Source organism: Engystomops pustulosus, chromosome 7 (assembly GCF_040894005.1).
Source record: "Engystomops pustulosus chromosome 7, aEngPut4.maternal, whole genome shotgun sequence".
NCBI classification, from domain to species: Eukaryota; Metazoa; Chordata; class Amphibia; order Anura; family Leptodactylidae; genus Engystomops; species Engystomops pustulosus.
This window is the reverse complement of record NC_092417.1, coordinates 10,991,760-11,016,751: the sequence shown is the minus strand read 5'-3', so window position 1 is coordinate 11,016,751 and position 24,992 is coordinate 10,991,760. Positions and strand designations below refer to the sequence as shown.

At 45.3% G+C, this 24,992-nt stretch overlaps 1 protein-coding gene across 1 annotated transcript; it reads right to left on the bottom strand.

The window, feature by feature from the left end:
- Positions 1-245: 245 nt before the first annotated feature.
- On the bottom strand, positions 246-24,519 carry LOC140069221 (Fc receptor-like protein 3). The gene is made up of 15 exons (XM_072114674.1): positions 24,445-24,519; positions 21,027-21,129; positions 20,852-20,872; positions 17,724-17,993; positions 16,840-17,064; positions 14,757-15,026; positions 8,116-8,382; positions 5,573-5,836; positions 4,545-4,859; positions 3,557-3,667; positions 3,457-3,478; positions 3,257-3,327; positions 1,864-1,935; positions 1,760-1,785; positions 246-1,599 (listed from the first exon to the last, which is right to left on the bottom strand). Exons 2-15 carry the CDS (start codon positions 21,055-21,057, stop codon positions 1,471-1,473), a joined length of 2,094 nt encoding a protein of 697 aa, XP_071970775.1. The 5' UTR covers positions 21,058-21,129; positions 24,445-24,519; the 3' UTR covers positions 246-1,470.
- Between the last annotated feature and the right edge of the window lie 473 nt (positions 24,520-24,992).

The window sequence follows — 24,992 nt, the reverse complement described above, 5'->3', positions numbered from 1 at the left end:
ACGACCTCTCTCCCTGCTGACAGGTTCCCCATAATGTGACCCATAAGAATCGTACATAAAACAATCACACAACATCTCGTTACTATCGTTAAAAGTTCACAATACTGAAGATTTCAACTTATTAAGAACCATCTATGGAACAACAACAACAATCTTTATTTCATTCAATATTGTTAAGGAAAATTAGTCAAAATATAATTATTTACATACAATCACATTTCTTGAAAAGAATATACAATGTAAGACACTTGTTGTCCCATCCTGTGACCTCCAGCACTTCTCGACTAGTCGGGACAGCGATCGGGAGCTGAGATGTGGCAGCAGAGCACTAGAGCAGGGTAAGTAGACTACAGGCAGTCCCCGGGTTACATACAAGATAGGGTCCATAGGTTTGTTCTTAAGTTGAATTTGTATGTAAGTTGAAACTGTATATTTTATAATTGTAGATAGAAAAAAACATTTTTTGTCCCAGTGACAATTGGATTTTCAATTTTTTTTCTGTAATTGGACCACGAATTATCCATAAAGCTTCATTACAGACACCTCACAGCTGATCATTGCAGCCTGGAACTATAGTAACATCCAGAGAGGTCACCAGAGGTCACAGTGGGCAGAGGGGTCCGTCTGTAACTAGGGGTCGTCTGTAAGTCGGTTGTACTTAAGTAGGGGACTGCCTGTATAGGAATTCTTATTGCAACCCTTAGGCCTCTTTCACGCTACCGATGTATATACGTCGGATAGACGTCCCCCATTGGCCGGCAGTGAGCATATGGCGCTTTATGGAGTGGTACAGTGCAGCACCATACCGTTCCGTAGCCAGGAGAAAGATAGGACATGTCTTATCTTTCCCCGGAATATGGCGGCGTGCACCATGCATCACTCTTTAGAGGGGTTCACCCCTCCTCTCCTGGGGGCCACTGTGTGTCTGCCTTGCTACGGTATGGCGACCACACCGTCGTCTGAATGTAGCCTTACTCCAGCCCCTAGAAGTTGTCCAAAAAAACCATTTCCCAATTATGGCAAATATTCCCAATAACTTTTGCCGGTGGAATAGTCACGTGTTGACCCAAGTCATGTCCCAATCCATAACTACATATGACACGAGACAACATGAGGCTTCAGGATGGAGGTCGTTCAGGATGGAGGTCGTTCAGGATGGAGGTCGCTCAGGATGGAGGTCGCTCAGGATGGAGGTCGCTCAGGATGGAGGTCGTTCAGGAAGGAGGTCGTTCAGGATGGAGGTCGTTCAGGATGGAGGTTGTTCAGGATGGAGGTTGTTCAGGATGGAGGTTGTTCAGGATGGAGGTTGTTCAGGATGGAGGTTGTTCAGGATGGAAGTCGTTCAGGATGGAGGTCGCTCAGGATGGAGGCCGTTCAGGATGGAGGTCGCTCAGGATGGAGGCCGTTCAGGATGGAGGTCGTTCAGGATGGAGGTCGTTCAGGATGGAGGTCGCTCAGGATGGAGGTCGTTCAGGATGGAGGTCGTGAACACTTGAAGTTCTGGTAGAGGTCGTTACAGTCGCGAGTCTCTTGGGTGGTTTGTGGATCAGATGTCGACTGAGGAAATCTTACAGCAGAATATGTGACGGAGGCTTCTTCCTGAAGGGGGGGGGGGGCAGAATTAGATTTTCAGTTGTCACAAGGAGATACATTTTTAATATTAAAATGAAAAAAAATGTAATAATTTAGAACATCTGGTGAACCGGGTGAGAAATTACACAACCAGTTTTTCTATTTTACGAGTCCTGTAAATACTCACATTGCTTGTGTTTAAGTGCGGAGAATCTGAAGATAAAGAAAATACCACAGAATGTAAGAAATCTCATCCGCTGTATTAACCTCTTCAGTATATAAGTTACTTACCTTTGTTAGCTCGACGTATATCTATATGGACGTAGCATAGCTCTTCATGTACATCCTGACCCCTGGGAGGAACTAACACGAAGAGGAAAGTTATTCACATAGGTGAATCCGGCAGGTTAAGAGGATAACCATATTCGTTACACCACAAAGAGGATAAGGCCAATAAACCCATATCCCTACAGTCGACCCTCTATTTTCAGTGGATTTGTCTAATCAGTATATGCGCCGCTCAACTATTTCAACAGAAGACAATGGGGGTCATTTACTGAGGGCCCGATTCACGTTTTCCAGACGTGTTACCCGAATATTTCCGATTTGCGCCGATTTTCCCTGTATTGCCTCAGGATTTTGGCACACGCGATTGTGTTGCACCGGCGCCGGCATGCACGCGATAGAAATCGGGGGGCGTGGCCGAACAAAAACCCGACGGATTCGGAAAAACCGCCGCATTTAAAACAATAAAAGTGTCGCTTGGGACGCGCCCACCTTCACTTGGTCCGGCTCGGTGAAGTTGAGTGCGTTCAGATGCTTTTCAGCGCAGCAGCGCCACCTGGTGGACGGCGAAGGAACTACCTTGATGAATCCCGGCCAGACCCGAATCCACCGCAGAGAACGCGCCGCTGGATCGCGAACGGACCGGGTAAGTAAATCTGCCCCAATGTGGGAGATAAGTTTTGGCCAACTTTCTTTCTTTTTTGGGGATTTTTATTAATTTTTACCCCTCTTATTCACCACTCCCGTGGCCATTCAGGACTCCAGGCCGTGGTTTCAGTTACAAAACTCAAGGTTCTACTTCTCTGGTGACAACTTTATTGAAGAATAACCAGGAATAGCCATTGGCTGAGGCCACTAGTTGTTACCTTTTGTGGCAGATAAAGTTCTCGGCATCCTCCCCAGATATCGGATTCTGTCAGCACCTTATCCGTTTCTTGGAGAAGTCCTAAAGGGTACCTGGCAAATTCCATCGCACCTCTTGTGATAAGTGTTACCGTGGCTTGTCCTTAGTTTCTTTCAAGGGTTTCTCTACTTTGTTTACGATTAGAGATGAGCAGATCCAATGATCGGGTTCGTGTTCGGCGGCCTGACCCTGACATTTTTCCGGGTTGGCCAACAAACTTTGACTCTGCTACTAATCCCCACCTGCTCTGACCTTGGTTTGTCTACAACTATTGTTGCCTAACCGCTGGTGCTAGGCTCTAGCACCACCTCACCAACTTATGTCAGCTGTTACCAGCACCATGAGCACTCCAATAGGTAGTGGCCTTGGTGTCCAGATCCCAAATATTATTTCAAACGGTGAAAACTGAGGGTTACTTGGATAAACTGGTCTTGTGACTCGGAGGGTCCACATGCCCTTCATTACCATAGGTCAGTTAATATCAGGGATACTTACTGTTACTGTATTCTTCCTCCCCAATGTCTGGTGAACGTTCTCTAAAATCATTCGCTGGATCCTGTGCAGTTCTTAAAAATACAAAATAAGAAAGTAGAAGGTCAAGTGATGGATGACACGACACAAGGTGACAGCACATTATCCAATAATCACTTGTATATTTCTAGACATTAATGCCCCATCCATCACTACCGACTTACCGGGATCTACATTGCGTTCTCTCTAAAAAAAAAAACAACAAAAGAAGCAATAAAAATTAAATTCAATAAACTCATATTTTGAAAAATTTTGGAAAATTACCTGTTTTTAGATGTGCAAAGACACAAGAAGACACTTTTTGTCGATATATAAAGGTCAGGACCACAACCAGAATGGTCAGCAGCAGAACCCCCAGGGCTATAACCAGACTTTCTGTTAGAAAAAGGAAGAATAAAAAGAGTATTTGAGAAGTTATTTAAGGGTTTATTTATTGGTGAGGATTTTTTTTTTGTGAGACTATAGAATTAAAGAACCAGCAGTGCCCCCATCCAAACACAACCACTAAATGTACACCCCAGCCCCTTTCTAAAGCTGCCCATTTTATGAACCTGGCCTTAATCAAACTTCACTAATTGTCCCTTAAGCACCTGACCCATTACATACTTAGAGGTCCGATCGACAGACCTGCGGTCCGGCTTATTCATTAGGGGGCCGTCCATGCACTCCTCTTTCTTCACAGACCGCCACTCCCCCCGGCTCCAGTATTTGCCCTATGCACTAGATGTCGGGGATGGTGACATCCAGTGTGCAAGTGCTGACGTCTTCATGCTCTCTGCACTCACAGGGACTTACTGCGCATACGCAAGCTTAAGAATTGGAGCCTGTGAAGAAAGAGGAGTGCATGGACGGCCCCCTAATGAATAAGTCGGACCACTGGTCCATGGATCGGACCTCAAAGTATGTTATGAAGTGAAGTTTGATTAAAGCCAGGGTCATGAAATGGGCAGCTCTAGAAAGGGGTCGAGGAGTAGATTTAGTAGGTATGTTTGAATGGGGGCACTAATTTGTGGTGACAGGTCCTCTTTAAGTTGTTGCATGCCAAAGTTGAATACACAAAAAAAAAAACTTTTGTAAACATTGAAAAAAAAACTCAATTTTGATATTTGTTCTTCTCTACCCACCAATACAGAAAAAAAAATGTTAATGTATGAATCATCTCCTTCTGTCCCCTCTCCCTGAAGTTGTTCCCAGGACCATGTCAAACAATAATCACTTCCTATTTTTGGCATTATTTTAAACATGGCCTCACCAGTTTGGGTTGGTTCCATCACGTTGATGCTTCTGGATGGACTAGAGATGGAGAAGATTCTGCTGCCGAGGTTATTGGTGGCCTTGCAGTGGTAAGCTCCTTTGTGGTCAGTCTGAAGAGAATCTATATGTAGATGTTTCTGATTGTCTTCCAGATGGTAGAACATCGACCCGTGTTCTACGACTTCATCATCATGGAACCACAGATATGTTGGAGAGGTGCCACGCTGAATGGAGCAGGTAAGTGTTACCGACTCACCAACCACAAAATCCTCACCATCTCTTGACATCGTTATTGTGATATTAGCCACCGGATCTGCTTAATCCAAAATATAAGACAAATAGTAAAATTGCCGAGATCTGTAGAAAGCAAGACTTCATATAAGACACTGGGGCAGATTTACTTACCCGGTCCTGTCGCGATCCAGCGGCGCATTCTCTGCAGAGAATTATTCACTGAAGTTCACCGTCCTCGGCTGGGTGCAGGTAAGCGCGTGTCAAGCGGCACTTTTTTTTTAAAAATGCTGCTGTTTTTCAGAATCCGTCGGGTTTTCGTTCGGCCACACCCCCCAATTTCCGTTGCGTGCATGCCAGCGCCGATGCGCCACAATCCGATCGCTTGCACCAAAATCCCGGGGCAATTCAGGGAAAATTGGCGCAAATCGGAAATATTCGGGTAACACGACGGAAAAACGTGGTTTGGGCCCATAGTTAATGACCCCCACTGTGCCTGGTTTAGTCTTTTCTTGGTACTTTAGAAAGCATTGAGCTACAAGGGCAACTGTGACAGTTGTAAATGTGTGCAATAGCCGAGTTAAGGAGCAGAGCACAGCAGAGACTGAAGGGGCCAGATGCTTTTATAAAGAATTGTCTTCCCTTACATCCCTTGTTCATCCCTTCCCTTTTCTTCCTTGTCCGAACTCTATAGAAATTTGTGGGGTTTTTTTAAACCGTCCAAAGTATTCAACTATCTTATGTTTGGTTTCGTATTTTGGTGAAGTGATGACATAGTTTTTTTTTTGTACTCACCCAAAATAAACAAATTTACTTTCTGACTTTGCCAAATCTTTGCTGAAACAGGACTTTGCACATCACAATAGTAGGGTCCCGTCATGGCTGCGGATTTGATGATCCGTGTTATTTCTGTTGATCTTTTTGGGTGAACAGCAACAGTTTGTAATATTGTCCTGTTGTGATAGAACCGGAATTGTGTAGAAGAGAAGCTGCACTCACAACGCAGAGTCATCCTGTCACCCACCACCGCCTGTTCTGGTAGCAGTATCATTGATCCGTCTACAGGGAACAGCATGGAGTAACAATAACAATAAGTCTAACAATGCCCTGTTTTTGGAAAGTTTATATAATACAAAATTAATGAAAAACATTACAGTTACAATTGTTGGGGGTTTACAATTTTAAAGTTTTGAACTTTTTAAACTTTTTGTCAGTTTACTAAAAACATTTTCACATAAAAATATAAAAATTTTAAACTTTCTTATAGAAAATGTGTCCCATAATTGTATTCAATGTTATAATACTCTGGATTCTGCCCTACAATCCTTCTACACTCACCGGCCACTTTATTAGGTACACCTGTCCAACTGCTCGTTAACACTTAATTTCTAACCAGCCAATCACATGGCGGCAACTCAGTCCATTTAGGCATGTAGACATGGTCAGGACAATCTCCTGCAGTTCTCCCGAGCATCAGTATGGGGAAGAAAGGTGATTTGTGGCCTTTGAACGTGGCATGGTTGTTGGTGCCAGAAGGGCTGGTCTGAGTATTTCAGAAACTGCTGATCTACTGGGATTTTCACGCACAGCCATCTCTAGGGTTTACAGAGAATGGTCCGAAAAAGAAAAAACATCCAGTGAGCGGCAGTTCTGTGGGCGGAATTGCCTTGTTGATGCCAGAGGTCAGAGGAGAATGGGCAGACTGGTTCGAGCTGATAGAAAGGCAACAGTGACTCAAATCGTCATCCGTTACAACCAAGGTAGGCAGAAGAGCATCTCTGAACGCACAGTACGTCCAACTTTGAGGCAGATGGGCTACAGCAGCAGAAGACCACACCGGGTGCCACTCCTTTCAGCTAAGAACAGGAAACTGAGGCTACAATTTGCACAAGCTCATCGAAATTGGACAGTAGAAGATTGGAAAAACGTTGTCTGGTCTGATGAGTCTTGATTTCTGCTGCGACATTCGGATGGTAGGGTCAGAATTTGGCGTCAAAAACATGAAAGCATGGATCCATCCTGCCTTGTATCAGCGGGTCAGGCTGGTGGTGGTGGTGTCATGGATCCATCCTGCCTTGTATCAGCGGGTCAGGCTGGTGGTGGTGGTGTCATGGATCCATCCTGCCTTGTATCAGCGGGTCAGGCTGGTGGTGGTGGTGTCATGGTGTCTTTGGGCCCCTTGGTACAACGCCACAGCCTACCTGAGTATTGTTGCTGACCATGTCCATCCCTTTATGACCACAATGTACCCAACATCTGATGGCTACTTTCAGCAGGATAATGCGCCATGTCATAAAGCTGCAATCATCTCAGACTGGTTTCTTGAACATGACAATGAGGTCACTGGACACAAATGGCCTCCACAGTCACCAGATCTCAATCCAATAGAGCATCTTTGGGATGTGGTGGAACGGGAGATTTGCATCATGGATGTGCAGCCGACAAATCTGCGGCAACTGTGTGATGCCATCATGTCAATATGGAGCAAAATCTCTGAGGAGCTTCCAGCACCTTGTTGTATCTATGCCACGAAGAATTGAGGCAGTTCTGAAGGCAAAAGGGGGTCCAACTCGTTACTAGCATGGTCTACCTAATAAAGTGGCCGGTGAGTGTATATGTAAAATCTTACTGCACAATAAAGAGAATTCGCATAAAACATGCTACAATTCAAGACACTGGGGCAGATTTACTTACCCGGTCCCGTCGCAATCCCGTGGTGCATTGCCCGACGAGGATTTGGGTCTGGCGCGATTCACTAAGATCGTGCACCCGAGTTCCTGCATGTTTCACTGCTGCGCCGAGGTCTACTGGAGTTCACCTTCTTCTTCCTGGTGCATGTGAGTGCTTGATCTAGTGCCACAAAACCTTTTTTTAAATTCCGCAGTTTGTCTTAACCCTTTGGGTTGGCCAACGGCCACGCCCCCCAATTTCTGTTGCGTGCAAGCCGGTGCTGATGCGCCAAAATCCGATCGCGTGAGCCAAAATCCCAGGGCAATACGGCGCAAAAAGGAAATATTCGGGAAACCCGACGAAAGTGCGGAGTTCGGACCCTTAGTAAATCTGCCCCACTATTTCTGATCATTTGTGGTGTTGTGTTTGGAAAAAAGTAGCCATTTTTTTCCAATCTTGGAAATCCCTTAAAGGGTTCTCCACTTACTCAACTTCATTACGTGATGCCTTATTCTTGAAGACCCCATTGTCAAAAAGTCCTAAAGTATGTTGGAAGACACATCTCCCTGTAGGTGAAGGTCCTTCAATATACTTCTATCACTGAGGTCACTACTTAAAGAGCCAACTCATAGTTTTGTAGTTCAGTTTTTTAAGGTATGGCTACTCACATTCTACCACGACCTTGATGACCTCGCTGTATTTCAGAACCCTATGATTCGTAGATCTACTTGAACATTGATAATTTCCGCTGTGGTCTTCTCCAGCTCGAGGGATAAGGTAAGAATTATTTGTGGTGTAATCGCGAAGGGTCTTTGAGTCCTTGAAGAAGCTGTAGAGGAGATGGCTTCCAGTGGTCACACATCGTAGCACAACCTGCTCTCCTTTACTTATAGGGGACGAAGGGGAAACCTGCATCACCGGGGTCTGGAATAATTCTAGGAAATTGCAAAATTGAGCACAATTTGTTTTACAATTATTGCATATTTTTAAGAAAATGATGGTGAAATCATGGATCACTACTAGAGATGAGCGAACATACTCGTCCGAGCTTGATGCTCGTTCGAGCTTTAGCGTACTCGAAACTGCTCGTTGCTCGGACGAATACTTTGCCCGCTCGAGAAAATGGCATCTCCCGCCGTTGTGATTTTTGGCGGCCAGAAACAGAGCCAATCACAAGCCAGGAGACTCTGCACTCCACCCAGCATGACGTGGTACCCTTACACGTCGATAGCAGTGGTTGGCTGGCCAGATCAGGTGACCCTGGAATAGACTAGCCGCTGCCCGCGCTGCTCTGATCATTCTGTGTCTGGATGCCGCTAGGGAGAGAGCTGCTGCTGGTCAGGGAAAGCGTTAGGGTGTTATATTAGAATAGTGTTAGGCAGGAGTGATTCTACAAGAACCCAACAGCCCTTCTTAGGGCTACAATAACGTTATACATTTTTTTTTTTTTTGTTTGCTTGTGGCTGGGCTTGCTGGCACTAGTAGTGCAGCTAGTACCATATTGTGAGTAATTTGCAGGGCGACTTGCGACCGTTGTGTTTAGCTCTTAGTGACACACATATCCACCTCAAACACCAAAGTGGGAAAATTTATTGGGGGTTTGATTTGAATTAGGCAGAGTCTGCTGATTTATTTTTTTTTACGTTTATTTCTTTTTATAACTCAAAGTCATCAGGCACAGCAGAAAATCCAGTTGTGTGCTGTCAGTGTAGGTTAGCAATAGGATAGCATCGTTTTGTTTTAAAAAAAAAACACAAAAAAAAAAAATTGAAGTTTACACTTTAATTTTGAAAATGTTTAACCCGAGGGCTAGGGGTAGAGGACGAGGACTCGGACGTGGGCGTCCAACTACTGCAGGGGTCAGAGGCCGTGGTCCTGGGGTGAGACACCACCTGTTGATGAGGGAGCAGGGGAACGCCGCAGAGCTACACTCCCTAGGTTCATCATGTCTCAAGTTACTGGGACTCGTGGTAGAGCACTGTTGAGGCCAGAACAGTGCGAAGAGGTGATGTCGTGGATTGCGGACAATGCTTCTAGCCATTTGAACATCCAGTCAGTCTTCCACGCAGTCCACCCATGTCACCGAAATCAGCACTCCTCCAGCTCCTCCACCTCAGCCTCCTTCCCCCCAGTCTGCCCCCTCCCAGCAAAATTTGGCATTTGAACCGGCATACTCTGAGGAACTGTTTTCTGGACCCTTCCCTCAGTCACAAACCACTTGTCCGGTTGCTGCTGAGCTATTTTCCGATGCCCAGGTTTTCCACCGGTCGCAGTCTGTGGGTGATGATGACATTATTGACGTAGTGGAAGAAGTGTGTAAAGAGGTGTCGGACGATGAGGAGACACGGTTGTCAGACAGTGGTGAAGTTGTTGTCAGGGCAGGAAGTCCGAGGGGGGAGCAGACTGAGGGATCGGAGGATGATGAGGTGACAGACCCAAGCTGGGTTGATAGGCCGGGTGAACACAGTGCTTCTGAGACGGAGGCGAGTCCTATAGCAGAACAGGTTGAAAGAGGCAGTGGTGGGGCCAGACGGAGAGGCAGGGCCAGAGCTGGTGCATCAGCGCCAAATGTTGCCCGTAGTCAAGCTCCCGTGGCGAGGGCTAGATTTTCAGAAGTCTGGAGGTTCTTTAAAGAAACACCGGATGACCGACGGACTGTGGTGTGCAACCTGTGCCAAACCAGGATCAGCAGGGGTTCCACCACTACTAACTTAACTACCACCAGTATGCGCAGGCATATGAATGCTAAACACCCCACTCAATTGCACCAAGCCCGTTCACCTCCGGCCAGGCACACCACTGCTCCTTCCCCTGTGTCATCTGCTAGTCAGCCCCCTGCCCGGCCCAAACACCTCCCGTGCGAAAACCCCATCTTCGCCTCCACGATCCTCCACAGCATCCACCAGCGTTCAGCTCTCCATACCCCAGACGCTGGAGCTCAAAAGGAAGTATAGCGCAACCCACCCACACGCCCAAGCCCTCAACGTCCACATCTCCAAGTTGCTTAGCCTGGAGATGCTGCCCTATAGGCTGGTAGAGACCGAGGCCTTTCGCAACCTCATGGCGGCGGCCGCCCCTCGGTATTCGGTCCTCAGCCGCCACTACTTTTCCCGATGTGCCATCCCAGCCCTGCACAAGCACGTGTCAGAGAACATCATCCGTGCCCTGACCAACGCCGTTTCTGAGAAGGTCCACCTGATCACGGACACGTGGATGAGTGCTGCCGGGCAGGGCCACTATATGTCGCTGATGGCACATTGGGTTAACTTGGTGGAGGCTGGGACCGAGTCTGACCCTGGGGCTGGTCATATACTGCCAACGCCGAGGATTGCGGGGCCTACCTCGGTCCAGGTCTCAAAGGCCTACTATGCCTCCTCCTCCTCCCACCCCTCCTCCACCTCCTCCTCCGAATTACCATCTGTGGGCATGGCGCCATCAGTCGGTAGCTCTAGGCACAGCAGCAGTGCCATTGCTAAGCGACAGCAGGTGGTGCTCAAACTGCTGAGCCTAGGCGATAAAAGGCACACCGCCCAAGAAATATTATAGGGCATCACGGCACAGACTGATCTGGGGCTGGCACCGCTGAACCTGAAGCCAGGCATGGTTGTGTGCGACAACGGCCGTAACCTGGTGGCGGCTCTGCAACTCGGCAGACTGACACATGTGCCATGTTATCCAGAGTTTACCAGCAGCGCAGAGCGATTGTAGACTGCCAGATGTCAACTTCCACCAGAACTGGTAGTCAGGTCAGTCAACTTCCTCAAGTCTACAATGAGGAGTGGACGTGGATGTCTGATATCTGTCAGGTGCTGAGTAACTTTGAGGAGTCAACACAGATGGTCAGTGGCGATGCCGCCATCATCAGCCTCACCATCCCGCTGCTTGGCCTGTTGAAAAACTCTCTGGTCAGCATGAAGTCGGAAGCTTTGCGCTCGTCACAAGAGACGGGGGAAGAAGATTCCCTTGTTGATAGCCACCCTTAGGTCTGTTTCTCAGCGCATATCGGAGGAGGTGGAGGAGGATGAGGAGGAAGAGGAGGAGAATGTTGGTGAGACAGAAGAGGGGACCATTGTTCAGTCCTTCACTGTTCAGCGTGTATGGGCAGAAGAAGAGGAGTTGGAGGAGGAGGAAATGGGCAGTGAGAGGAGTGAATTCTTGCGCGTTGGGACTCTGGCGCATATGGCAGATTTCATGCTAGGCTGCCTATCCCATGACCCTCGCGTTCAAAGAATTTATTCCAGCACCGATTACTGGGTATTCACTCTCCTGGACCCACGGTACAAGCAAAATCTTTCCACTCTCATCCCTGGAGAGGAAAGGAGTGTGAGAATGCATGAATACCAGCAGGCCCTGGTGCACAAGCTGAAACAGTATTTCCCTTCTGACAGCGCTAGCGGCAGAGGGCGTACTTCTGCGGGACAAGTAGCGAGGGAGAGTAGGCGAGCAGGCAGCTTGTCCAGCACTGGCAGGGGTACGCTTTACAAGGCCTTTGCCAGTTTTATGTCACCCCAGCAAGACACTGTCACCTGTCCCCAGTCTCGGCAGAGTAGGGCTGATCTTTACAGAAAGATGGTGAGGGAGTACGTAGCTGACCATACCATCAGCCTAAATGATCACACAGCTCCCTACAACTACTGGGTTTCAAAGCTGGACATGTGGCACGAACTGGCGCTGTACGCCTTGGAGGTTCTTGCCTGCCCTGCCGCTAGCGTGTTGTCCGAGCGGGTTTTCAGTGCAGCTGGTGGCATCATCACCGATAAGCGTACACGCCTGTCGACTGACAGCGCTGACAGGCTGACGCTTATCAAGATGAATAAAGCCTGGATTTCTCAGAATTTCCATTCTCCACCAGGTGAAAGAAGCTCAACCTGAATAATGTATGCACTCCTCCTCCTCATTGTCCTCCTTCTCCTTCTCTTTGTACACTAAATCAGAGGAAACTGGCTATCTTTTGCCAGGGCCAACTGGCTCTAGCTATAGTACTCTATGTATTTAATTTTTCTGGAGGGCCACCTACCCGGTCCTCTGTTTTAAACAATTTTTGGGAGTGTCACATACAGGCACTCAATCTATTTAATTTTTCTGGAGGACCACCTACCTGCTCCTCTGGTTTGAAAACTTTTTTGGACTGCCACATACAGGCACTCAATTCATTTAATTTTTCTGGAGGACCACCTACCTGCTCCTCTGGTTTGAAAACTTTTTTGGGCTGCCACATACAGGCACTCAATCTATTTAATTTTTCTGGAGGACCACCTACCTGCTCCTCTGGTTTGAAAACTTTTTTGGACTGCCACATACAGGCACTATCCAAATTAAATTGTCTCCATAGCAGCCTCCACACGTCGTCCTTTTAACTGGCTCCACACGTTGTCTCCATTGCTACCTCCACACGTCATCGCCATAGCTGCCTCCAAAAGTCGTCCATTTAGCTTCCTCCATACATGGTCTCCTTATCAAACGAACTGTGTCAGGCAGAATTTTGGGTTGTTTTCATGGCTTCCACATCAAACTTGTTAAATTTGTCGCCACCCTGCTGTGTAATCCACAAAATATACTGGCAAACTTTTATCATTTACCGATATTATTTCAGCGCTTCTTGCGCATCCCCTCACCCTTACATTCCCCTCACCCGCCATAACCCAAACTTATAAGAACGCTACTACACTTGATCTTATACAAAAGGTTCTTAGAAGTGCTGTTTCGGGAGTAGCCTCCAGGGGCTTGGATTGGCGAAAGCTCGCCTGGCAGCGGAGCGCCAGCTCCATCCCAAGATCCAACTAACATAGTTTTAACTGCAGCACCTTTAATCTACTACTAGTTCACTGCCTCCATACATGGTCCCCTTATCAAACGAGCTGTGTCAGGCAGAATTTTCAGGTGTTTCACCAGATACATAGTGGAACTCGGCCCATCTGTCGCCGCCATGCTGGAGACCTGAAGTTGCAATCATAGCAGCACAATATGGATGCCCCATACTGTCGCTCTTAATCATGGAACCATTTCGCTTCTGGCCCCCAGGCCCATTTTGGGTGGGGAGGAGCCGAGAGACAGGGGCTTGGACAGGCGAAAGCTCGCCTGGCAGTGGACCGCCAGCTCCATCCCAAGATTAGGCAGCCTCAGAGGCATCCATGCATGCTGCCCCTGCTGTTTCCTGTCCATTTTGCCTCCACGATCCTCCACAGCGTCCACCAATGTCTCATTTCAACTCTCTATACCCCAGACGCTGGAGCACGAGAGCATATGCAGCACATCATCCCCTTATCAAACGAGCTGTGTCAGGCAGAATTTTCAGGTGTTTCACCAGATACATAGTGGAACTCGGCCCATCTGTCGCCGCCATGCTGGAGACCTGAAGTTGCAATCATAGAAGCGCAATATGAATGCTCCATACTGTCGTTCTTAATCATGGAAGTCGTCTCCATGGCTGCCTCCACATGTCGTCCCCTTATCAAAAGAGCTGTATCAGGCTCATTTTTCGGGTGTTTCACCAGATACGTTATGGAACTTGGTCACTATGTCGCCACCATGCTGTGTTATCGACTAAATATACCGTCAACCTTTTGTTCACATAGGAAATCATTTCAGCGCTCCTTGAGTCCATTTAGGGTATGTCGCCATGCCACTCTCTAGCCTGCCGCTGCTGCCGCTGCCTCTGCATGCCGTCCCCTATAGTGTCAGGGTCAATTATTGGATGTTTTAGATGCTATCTAGCCTCATTCTGTCACTCTGTCATGGCCATGCTGTTGCCCATAATTTTGGCATAATGGTGCGATTAGGCAGCCTCAGAGGCATCCATGCATGCTGCCCCTGCTGTTTCCTGTCCATTTCCGTGGTGTTTCCATCCTTTTCTGAGGTTCCCAGGTGTTTGGCCAAGCTTCCCTGTGCAGAGCCTTGGTCCCCTTGAAAAATGCTCGAGTCTCCCATTGACTTCAATGGGGCTCGTTATTCGAGACGAGCACTCGAGCATCAGGAAAAGTTCGTCTCGAATAACGAGCACCCGAGCATTTTAGTGCTCGCTCATCTCTAATCACAACTCAAGAGTTTAGTCCAACACACAACACACTATTATTGGTAAATGAAAATTCTAAGGCCACTTTAACTCTAACGTGTGAGACTCTTACTATACGGCCATATGCAGCCCACACCGTAACGTTGCGGTATGGGTTTGTACGTTCCCATGCCTTTCAATGGTCAAAATGTCCATCCATTTTGATGGACGTATTGTCCACTGGGCTGTATCGTGGCAGAGTGGTAAGATAGATCGTGCTCTATGGCCGGGTGAGTACACGTCAATGAGTAGCCTTACCTTGGACTTCAATAACGAAATTGTCACTCTTCTTTCGTACAGGACCAAGCACTTCACAGGAATATTTCCCAGAATCCTGCAGCTGTGCAGAGGGGACCGTGTATACATTGGAGCCACTATCCCGGAGTATTTGGTCATTTCTATAGAAAACAAACTGTAATTTTGTGTTCCATCTTCGGGGAGAAAGGATCGTGTCACATGTCATTGTCAACTCATCACCTTCTGATATCACTGGAGGGATCAGGGTTAAAACTGGGACTGAGAAAAGATCTAAAAAAGAAATATGAGACTGATAGATAAATAGATAGATAGATAGATAGGAGATAGATAGATAGATAGATAGATATGAGATAGATAGATATATATGAGATAGATTTATAGATAGATAGATAGATATAAGATAGATAGATAGATAGATAGATAGATAGATAGATAGATAGATAGATATGAGATAGATATGAGATAGATATATAGATAGATATGAGATAGATAGATAGATAGATATGAGATAGATAGATAGATAGATATGAGATAGATAGATAGATAGGAGATAGATAGATAGATAGAAAGGAGATAGATAGATAGATAGGAGATAGATAGATAGATAGATAGATAGATAGATAGATAGATAGATATGAGATAGATAGATAGATAGATAGATAGATAGATAGATATGAGATAGATAGATAGATATGAGATAGATATATAGATAGATAGATAGATATAAGATAGATAGATAGATAGATATGAGATATATATGAGATAGATAGATATGAGATAGATATGAGATAGATAGATAGATAGATAGATAGATAGATAGATAGATAGATATGAGATAGATAGATATGAGATAGATATATAGATAGATAGATAGATAGATAGATAGATAGATAGATAGATAGATAGATATAAGATAGATAGATAGATAGATAGATAGATAGATATGAGATATATATGAGATAGATAGATATGAGATAGATAGATAGATAGATAGATAGATATGAGATAGATAGATAGATAGATAGATAGATAGATATGAGATAGATATATAGATAGATAGATAGATATAAGATAGATAGATAGGAGATATATATGAGATAGATAGATATGAGATAGATATGAGATAGATAGATAGATAGATAGATAGATAGGAGATAGATAGATAGATAGATATGAGATAGATATGAGATAGATAGATAGATAGGAGATAGATAGATAGATAGATATGAGATAGATAGATAGATAGATAGATAGATAGATAGATAGATAGATAGATATGGGATAGATAGATAGATAGATATGAGATAGATAGATAGATATGAGATAGATAGGAGATAGATATGAGATAGATAGATAGATGATAGATAGATAGATAGATAGATAGATAGATATGAGATAGATATGAGATAGATAGATAGATAGATAGATATGAGATAGATAGATAGATAGATAGATAGGAGATAGATAGATAGATAGATAGATATGAGATAGATAGATAGATAGATAGATAGATAGATAGATAGAATGATAGATAGATAGGAGATAGATAGATAGAATGATAGATAGATAGGAGATAGATAGATAGATAGATAGATAGAAGATAGATAGATAGATAGATAGAATGATAGATAGATAGATAGATAGGAGATAGATAGATAGATAGATAGATAGAATGATAGATAGATAGATAGATAGATAGATAGGAGATAGATAGATAGATATGAGATAGATATGAGATAGATAGATAGATAGATAGATAGATAGATAGATAGATATGAGATAGATAGATAGATAGATAGATAGATAGATATGAGAGAGAGATAGATAGATAGATAGGAGATAGATAGATAGATAGATAGATAGATAGATAGATAGGAGATAGATAGATAGATATGAGATAGATAGATATGAGATAGATAGATAGATAGATAGATAGATATGAGATAGATAGATATATAGATAGGAGATAGATAGATAGATAGATATGAGATAGATAGATATATAGATAGGAGATAGATAGATAGATAGATAGATAGATAGATAGATAGATAGAAATGACTCTTGTGTTGTCGTTGTTCCTTACCATGGACAGTAACATGAATACGTTTGGATACATGAGTAGTTATTCTATTCCTTGTGCAGTGATACCATCCGGTTCCGGTCTTATCCATAGTATGACCATTGGATATTATACGGCCATCTTTAAAAATTGACCTTGAATATGAAAACAAACCATCCCAGCCACGACAATTGAAGTTCATTCTGTCTCCTTCGTGTATGAACGCCGGTGTTTGGAGAATAAGCCAGTCTGAAAGCCAAAAAAGTGCAAGTTACATGAAGTCTCCTCCTGGACGCTGCCGGACATTGTTTATCTGAGGACAATGTGAATCCGTTTTCTGGTTACAGTGACACCTGTCATCCGGATACTACAAGACGTTATCTATCTAGAGTCTGTGTAACACTTTCCTCTGGCCTCCCGAGTGACATCCGGACTCTGAGTAACAATATTCATTAGATGGGACACTATTCACCTGGATACTATATGACACATTGGGGGTCATTTACTAAGGGCGCGATTCGCGTTTTCCCGACGTGTTACCCGAATATTTCCGATTTGCGCCGATTTCCCCTGTATTGCCCCGGGATTTTGGTGCACGCGATCGGATTGTGGCGCATCGACGCTGGCATGCACGCAACGGAAATCGGGGGGCGTGGCCGAACAAAAACCCGACGGATTCGGAAAAACTGCCGCATTTAAAAAAAAAAAAGGGTCGCGGGACTCGCACTTACCTTCACTCTGTCCGGCTTGGTGAAGATCAGTGCATTCAGGGGAACTTCAGCGCAGTGGACGTCGGAGGAACTGCCTTAGTGAATTGCCGGAAGACCCGAATCCTCCACATAGAAGGCGCCGCTGGATCGCGAATGGACCGGGTAATTAAATCTGCCCCAATGAGTGTAGGAGCTCACCTCTGCTCACATCCAGCTGGACCGGCTCGCTCTTGTCACTGGTGCTGGTCTTACACTGATATTCTCCACTGTTTGACATTTTCGCCTTTTTAAAATACAGTTTCTGCTCCCGAGAAGGAAATTGCTCATTGTTTTTGTACCAGTAAAAACCATCATCATTTGTTCTGAGCCAATCAGGAACATTACAGGTTAAAGTCATTTCATCATCTTCGAATATTGTTCTCCAGTCCGGATCCATCGTCATGTAGGGTCGTAGTGCGGCTTCTGCAACTGAACAACAAGACATGGAGAAGGGTCATGCATCATGTGCGGGAATCACAGCAATAATCCTACATGAAATAGAGGCAGAAAAATACAAACATATAAATGAGCTGTCTCTAGTTACAGACACCGGGTAACAAGAGACTGGAAAAGAAATCAGGTCCTTCTACAAAACTTAAAGGGGTCGTCCACCCTGTGAAAAATTTTATTCTTTTTAATGTTATTTATGATGCACAAAGATCCGTGGAAACATTTTAATAAAGAAAAAACTATGGGCCATGTGTATCACTCGTTTTTTGTGTTGTTTTTGCACCTTTTCATAGTGTCGCACTGTTTTTGTGCCAGTTTTGCGACTAAACACCAAACTAGCTGCGCAAAATAAGCATGTTTCCCCCATTTATCCCACCGATCCAGATGTTTTGCTGCACCTAATCATATTCAAGACTTGCGACTTTTCATTCAGGTGCAAAAACGGACGCAAAAAACTCCAGTCCGAAGGAGGCGTAAACTGAGAAGCAGCTTAGTGGGGAACATTTACTTACCCGGTCCTGACGCGATCCCCGATCCGGACTGTCTGACGAGGATGAAGTCCGGCGCGATTCACAAAGATGGTGCGCCTGATATCCTGCATGTGCCGCTTCCCCGCTCAGCTCAGACAGAGTTCACCTTCTTCTTCCTGGTGCATGTAAGTGCTTGAGCTTGTGACACAATTTGAATTTTAAATCCTGTGCTCAGTCCGAATCAGTCGGGTTTTCCTACGCCCCCCCCCCCCTGATTTGTGTTGCATGAAAGTCGTCGTTTTTGCGCCAAAATTCGATTGCGTGCGCCAAAAAAACCCTGTTAAATGCGGCGCAAATCGGAAATAGTTGGGAAAACCCTTGGAAATGCGGTGTGCGAACCCTTAGTAAATGTGCTCCAATGTGATAAATGTCCCCCAGCACTGAGCTCTTGTGCAGAGCAGCTCATCCCCACCAGCAGACAGTAATACAGATAATACAAACACTGTGCAGCCTCTATTTACAGTTCATGACCTTCTATTTACAAAACATTCTGCAGAATCCTCAGCTCAGAGCAAGAGAGAAGTTTGTAGGATTTTGCAGATAGTACAGAGAAGTGTCCCCGTGTAGCAGGATAGAAGAGAAGTCTGTGAGAGCTGCTGCAGACAGGACAGAGAAGTGTCCCATGTAGCAGGATAGAAGAGAAGTGAGTGGGAGCTGCAGACAGGACAAAGAGGTGTCCCCGTGTAGCAGGATAGAAGAGAAGTGAGTGGGAGCTACAGACAGGACAGAGAGGTATCCCCTGTGCAGCAGGATAAAAGAGAAGTGAGTGGGAGCTTCAGACAGGACAGAGAAGTGTCCCCGTGTAGCAGGATAGAAGAGAAGTGAGTGGGAGCTGCAGATAGGACAGAGAAGTGTCCCCATGTAGCAGGATAGAAGAGAAGTGAGTGGGCGCTGCAGACAGGACAGAGAAGTGTCCCCTGTGTAGCAGGATGACCACACTGGTGTCTGAGGAGGATACTGGCTAGAATTACAGGGGTGCAGCAGGAGACCAGCACTGTAGGATCCCCTCCTGGAGAAGCCACTGCTGATGAGGTCACTGGGTGCTGGGTGTCACACACCTGGGTGCTGCTGTGAAAGTTATTCTCATGCTGGGGTGCAGGAGAGAAGCAGAGAGGAGCTTGTAGGAGGATCACATGTAAGTGCCTGAATCTAACATTGCGCCTAAACTGCGCCTAAAGTAACGTGATTAATAAGATGCAGGAACTCAACTCATCACAGATGGTAGAAGCTTGTGATAATTCTAGCACCACAATGCACCAGAATACAGGGGCAATAACTACACTTATGCGCAGAACAGAACAGTGATACATCTGGCCCTATATTAGTTTTTTCCACATATATCCTCACAAAAATGGTAAATGCCGGGGATCATAAAATAGTTACGATTTGTCTTCTCTATCGCTACCTCTGTGACTGGATCCTGCGCCATTCTTATTAGTATATGATCTGTACCTGTATCTGTTTGTTTGGACTTCATGTTCTGCACTTTCCTTGTATAAGCTACATGGAATATAATGGGGCTTATTTACTAAGGGTCCGCGGACCGCGCTATCGGCGGATATTCCGACAAATTTCCGCATTTAGAAGAGGATTGTGTCACACGTGATCAGATTATGCTGCGGCTGCACTGTTTTCATGCGTGAAATCGGGGGCGTGGCCGTTGGACGATCCGACTGATTCGGACTTAGCGCAGGATTTAGTATTGAAATTGTTCCGCATCCAATGCACTTACATGCATCGGGAAGAAGATGGTGAACTCCGGCGGACCGGAGCATACGTCCTTAGTGAATCGCGGCACAATTCATGATCGTTGGACATTCCGGATCGGGGATCGCGATGTGGACAGGTAAGTAAATGTGCCCCAATATGTCTGCACACAAAAAAAACACTAAAAAACACAAAGGCACAAACAGGCTCAATCATAAAAAGACTGGAACTGAGTTACCCTACACTTCCCCTATACCCCCTATACTTCCCCTAAACCCCCCTATACTTTGCCCTATACTTCCCCTTATACTCCCCCTATGCTTTCCCCTATACTTCCCCCTATACTTTGCCCTATACGTCCCCTATACTCCCCCCTATACGTCCCCTATACTCCCCCTATACTCCCCCTATACGTCCCCTATACTTCCCTATACTTTCCCCTATACTCCCCCCTATACGTCCCTCTATACCCCCCCTATACTTTCCCCTATACTTCCCCCTATACTCCCCCCCATACTTCCCACTATACTGTGCACTGATATTCTTCTTTCCCTTCAGTCATCAACCAGTCAAGTAAAATAAAAATAAAATAACACTTACTGGAAAAATCCACGAGAATCGCTGAAACAAATAAAGAAATCGGATCAGATGTTAGTAACGATCTACAGAAAATAGGAGAAATCAGGTGACCGGGAATCTAGTTACTCCAGGTTTTTATGGTAATTTTTTACCATTTACATTGTTTTTTAGGTATTACAAATATTATTGTACTTACCGAGTAAGATCGTGCACAGCGGCGCAGACATGGTGGAGGGCAGCAGCACAATGATGGGAGTAGTGAGAAGTCAGGGGAGAAGTACGAGTCTCACTTCTCCTTTCTAATAATAACAATGCATAGAGAGCGTGAGAAGTAGAGGCGCACGTGATCCCCTCATAAATCTACAAATACAGATTGGTGGACCCCAAGTTTCCATCTGGGTCCGGGGTTCAGGTGCACCCAGCGGGACCCATACATATTGCTCAATTGTTGACCAAGCCCCAAGCCCCTAGCCATTGTCCTACTGGCCAATCACAGGGACTTCAATTTATATGTCTAGGACACCAGACCCAAATGGAACTGTCAGGTCCGCTCATCTCTATCTATAAAATGTCCACAACAATCACAGGTTAGCCCACCATACTGGATGGGCTGAGGGCTGTTAGCTTTTTTCTGACCACCTCTAACTTAGAGGTTGGACTGAGACAACTCATCCTCGAGCTGCTTGAGTTCGTCCTCTCACACAATTACTTTGTGTTTGGGGGGTCCTTTTACCTACAGCTCCAGGGCACGGCAATGGGGGTGGCATGTGCCCCCTCATATGCCAATCTGTTCCTGGGGCTGTGGGAGAGGGACCTCCTAACGGGTGAGCAGGATGTCGGCATGGAGCGCGCCATACTATGGGCGCGCTACATAGACGACATCCTGGTCCTCTGGAGAGGCACGACTCGAAACCTTCCTAGAAAAATTGAACTTGAACAACATCAATATCAAGCTGACACATCATGTGAGTAAGGATAAAGTGGAATTTTTGGATATGATGTTAAGCCGAAATGAATTTGGTTTTTTGCATTCTGATGTTTTCAGAAAAGAAACCTCCGTGAACTCCCTTTTACACGCAACATCATCGCACCCAATACAAACAATCAACGCCATCCCCATTGGACAGTACCTGAGGATACGAAGGATTTGCTCCACGGAAGAAAAATTTAAAAATCAGGCAGACGAACTAAAAAGAAGATTCCCTGACCATGGCTACAGCCAACGATCTCTAAGGAAAGCATACAACAGAGCCAAAAACAAACCTAGACTCGAATTACTACATCCAAAACCCAAGACACAAAGCCATCGTGAGGTAAGATTTATATCTAACTACCACTGCCAATGGGAAAATATGAGAGATATATTGGCCAGATATTGGCCTATCCTAAGATCAGATAGAGTGTTGGCACAATACCTGCCACCAAAACCTGGTATCACCGCCCGAAGGGCGAAAAACTTGCGAGATATCCTTGTCAAAAGCCACTATGAAAGGAAAGAAATAGACACATTTTTGAGCAACAAAGGACCCAAATGGGGTTGTAAACCCTGTGGGAAGTGTATAGCCTGCCCCAATGTGGTGAAAACAGACAGTTTTACGGACTCCTCAGGTCAGAAAGAATATAAAATTACTCACACTATAACGTGTAGAACAAAAGCGGTAGTCTATCATGCAAGCTGCCCTTGTGGGAAAATATACATTGGCCTTACCTCAAGAGAACTCAGGGTGCGAATAAGAGAGCACGTCAGGGATATTGAATCCGCAAAAAAACCTGATTTCTGCACCGATGGCTTACCTGTTGCCAAACATTTTAAAGAATCACATGAATGTAATTCAAACCTTCTTAAGGTCTGTGGTATTGACCACATAAAAAACAACATCAGAGGGGGTCCCATTGCTCAAAAACTTGCCCAGTGCGTATCCAAATGGATTTGGACCTTAGACACTCTCAACCCTCAGGGATTAAATGAATCTCTTAGTTTTGTTCCATTTTTCTGATCCCACTGACTCCATAGGCAGTTGAGCCTTTTATTTAATCATACTTGTTTTTAACTCTATGGGGCACATTTACTAAGGGTCCGCAGCCGCGGATCCGTCGGGTTTTTCCTGAATATTTCCGCTTTGCGCTGTATTTCACGGGATTTTGGCGCACGCGATCGATTTTTGGCGCAATCGCGCCGACCTTCGCGCGACAGAAATGGGGGGGCGTGGCCACCGGACAACCCGAAGGATTCGGAAAAAACGCAGAATTTAAAAAGCCATTTGTGTCGCAAGATCAAGCACTCACATACACCAGAAAAAAGCAGGTGAACTCCGGCTGACCTCGGCGCAGCAGCGACACCTGGTGAATATCGGCACACGGACCTTAGTGAATCCCGGCAGAACCCGAACCAGCGTCGGAGAACCCGCCGCTGGATCGCGACTGGACCGGGTAAGTAAATGTGCCCCTATGTCTGTTTTATCTTCACATTTCACTTTCCTATGTAACAGTCATTCTAATTCCTTGATTTTTTGCTTGGAAGCCGTAGGTGGAAATCTCCATATTAACTCAAAGATCTACTCTTAATACTACCACTACTCTCCATTACAATATTGCCATCATCCCTGTTTGCATTACCGAAGAAGCCAACATCCGGGAAGTAACAACACAAGAGAGGTGACCTGTAAGCAACATCGATTGGTTACAAAGACTCTATAGATGTAAGAAATGGTCACCCTTGAGGATATTATTTAAAGTGCGCAACCGTCCCCCTGTTTTTCTGTCCCCCCCCCTCTCTCCTTTTTTCTCCCCTTCTCTCTTTCCCCCTCTCCCCCCCCCCCCCTCTCTCCTTTTTCCTCACCACCTTTTTACCTAATTTTAAGTACTGAATTTTTTTAAATAATTATATGGAAAGCACTAATACCCGTCACCCCAGTAATTATGTGACCCCTATATCACAGCCCCTTCACAGCACTCAGCACTTTATTGATGCACATGTTTATTATGAAATTGATATCGAATATTGCACTTTGTTATCCTTATGGATTATGCATAGACCACAAAATTAATGTAATAGCACATCAATCCATACTATAATTCTATGGGAGGAAATGAAGTTTTATGTAAAATGACGTTTATTTTGATCATGTACAGACCATTGAATTCTCTATTTGATAGGTATTGACATTTTATTATATGAATTTCACGATATACTTTTTGATTGATATGTTTTTCAAAATGTATTTTAAGAACTATGAGGCATTGTATGTTAGTTCACATCCTCACCATACACATCCGTCACTTTATTACCACTCACGCAGCACACAGGCACTCCGCATTTCCTTTTGTCTACACTCAAAATTGTTGCTTCATGCAGTGAAGTGGCGTCTTATGCACTATATACACCGGTTATTCACTGGCATTATGTCAGAGTCACATGACTACACAGTTAACCCCTTGTCTTCCCCCTCTGTGTTCTTGAGTTTCTGTACATTCACCTATATACAGATATCATTAGAGGATGAAGGGTCTAGGCCTCTCCTACATATTCTCTCAAGCTTCTTCTATTTAGTATGATGTCATACCCACTGGCTGTATGTTTAAAGACATCGTCCTCCACCATGGGAAGCACTCACCGTATGCGCCAGTGTTGTGCGGACTGATCTCCGAAGCCCAGCTCCCGTGCACCGCATGATCTGTGTATCCGGATGTGAAGCAAGTCGTCACATGACCGGATCACGTGATCGGCGTTGCGGGGGGGGGGGGGACCGGAAGTGACATCGGGTCACATGCGCCCGGTAACAGAACACTGAGCCATTTCACTAGCAACAACAGGTGAGTTCTCCTGCTCCCATTGGCTACTCCAGGCATTTAAACAGCTCTCTGTCTAGCTGAAATTACCCCTTGACGGAAGCAGCGTGCCGAAACGCGCGTCGGGGTGTCAGCTATCCAGATCCACGTGTACCCCTACCAGCAAGTAATAATGTAGAGATTCCATTCATATGTTGTATGGACATATTGGCCTTACAGGGACTTGATGCACATCCAAAAGCACGGGCAAAACCAAGGGCAAGTGCAACACATTAAATACGTATACCAGGTCCCTGTGATGGCAATTTTTGGTTACCATGTTACCATGTTAAGCTACAATGTTTACCAATTAACCTGTACCATACTTGTATAT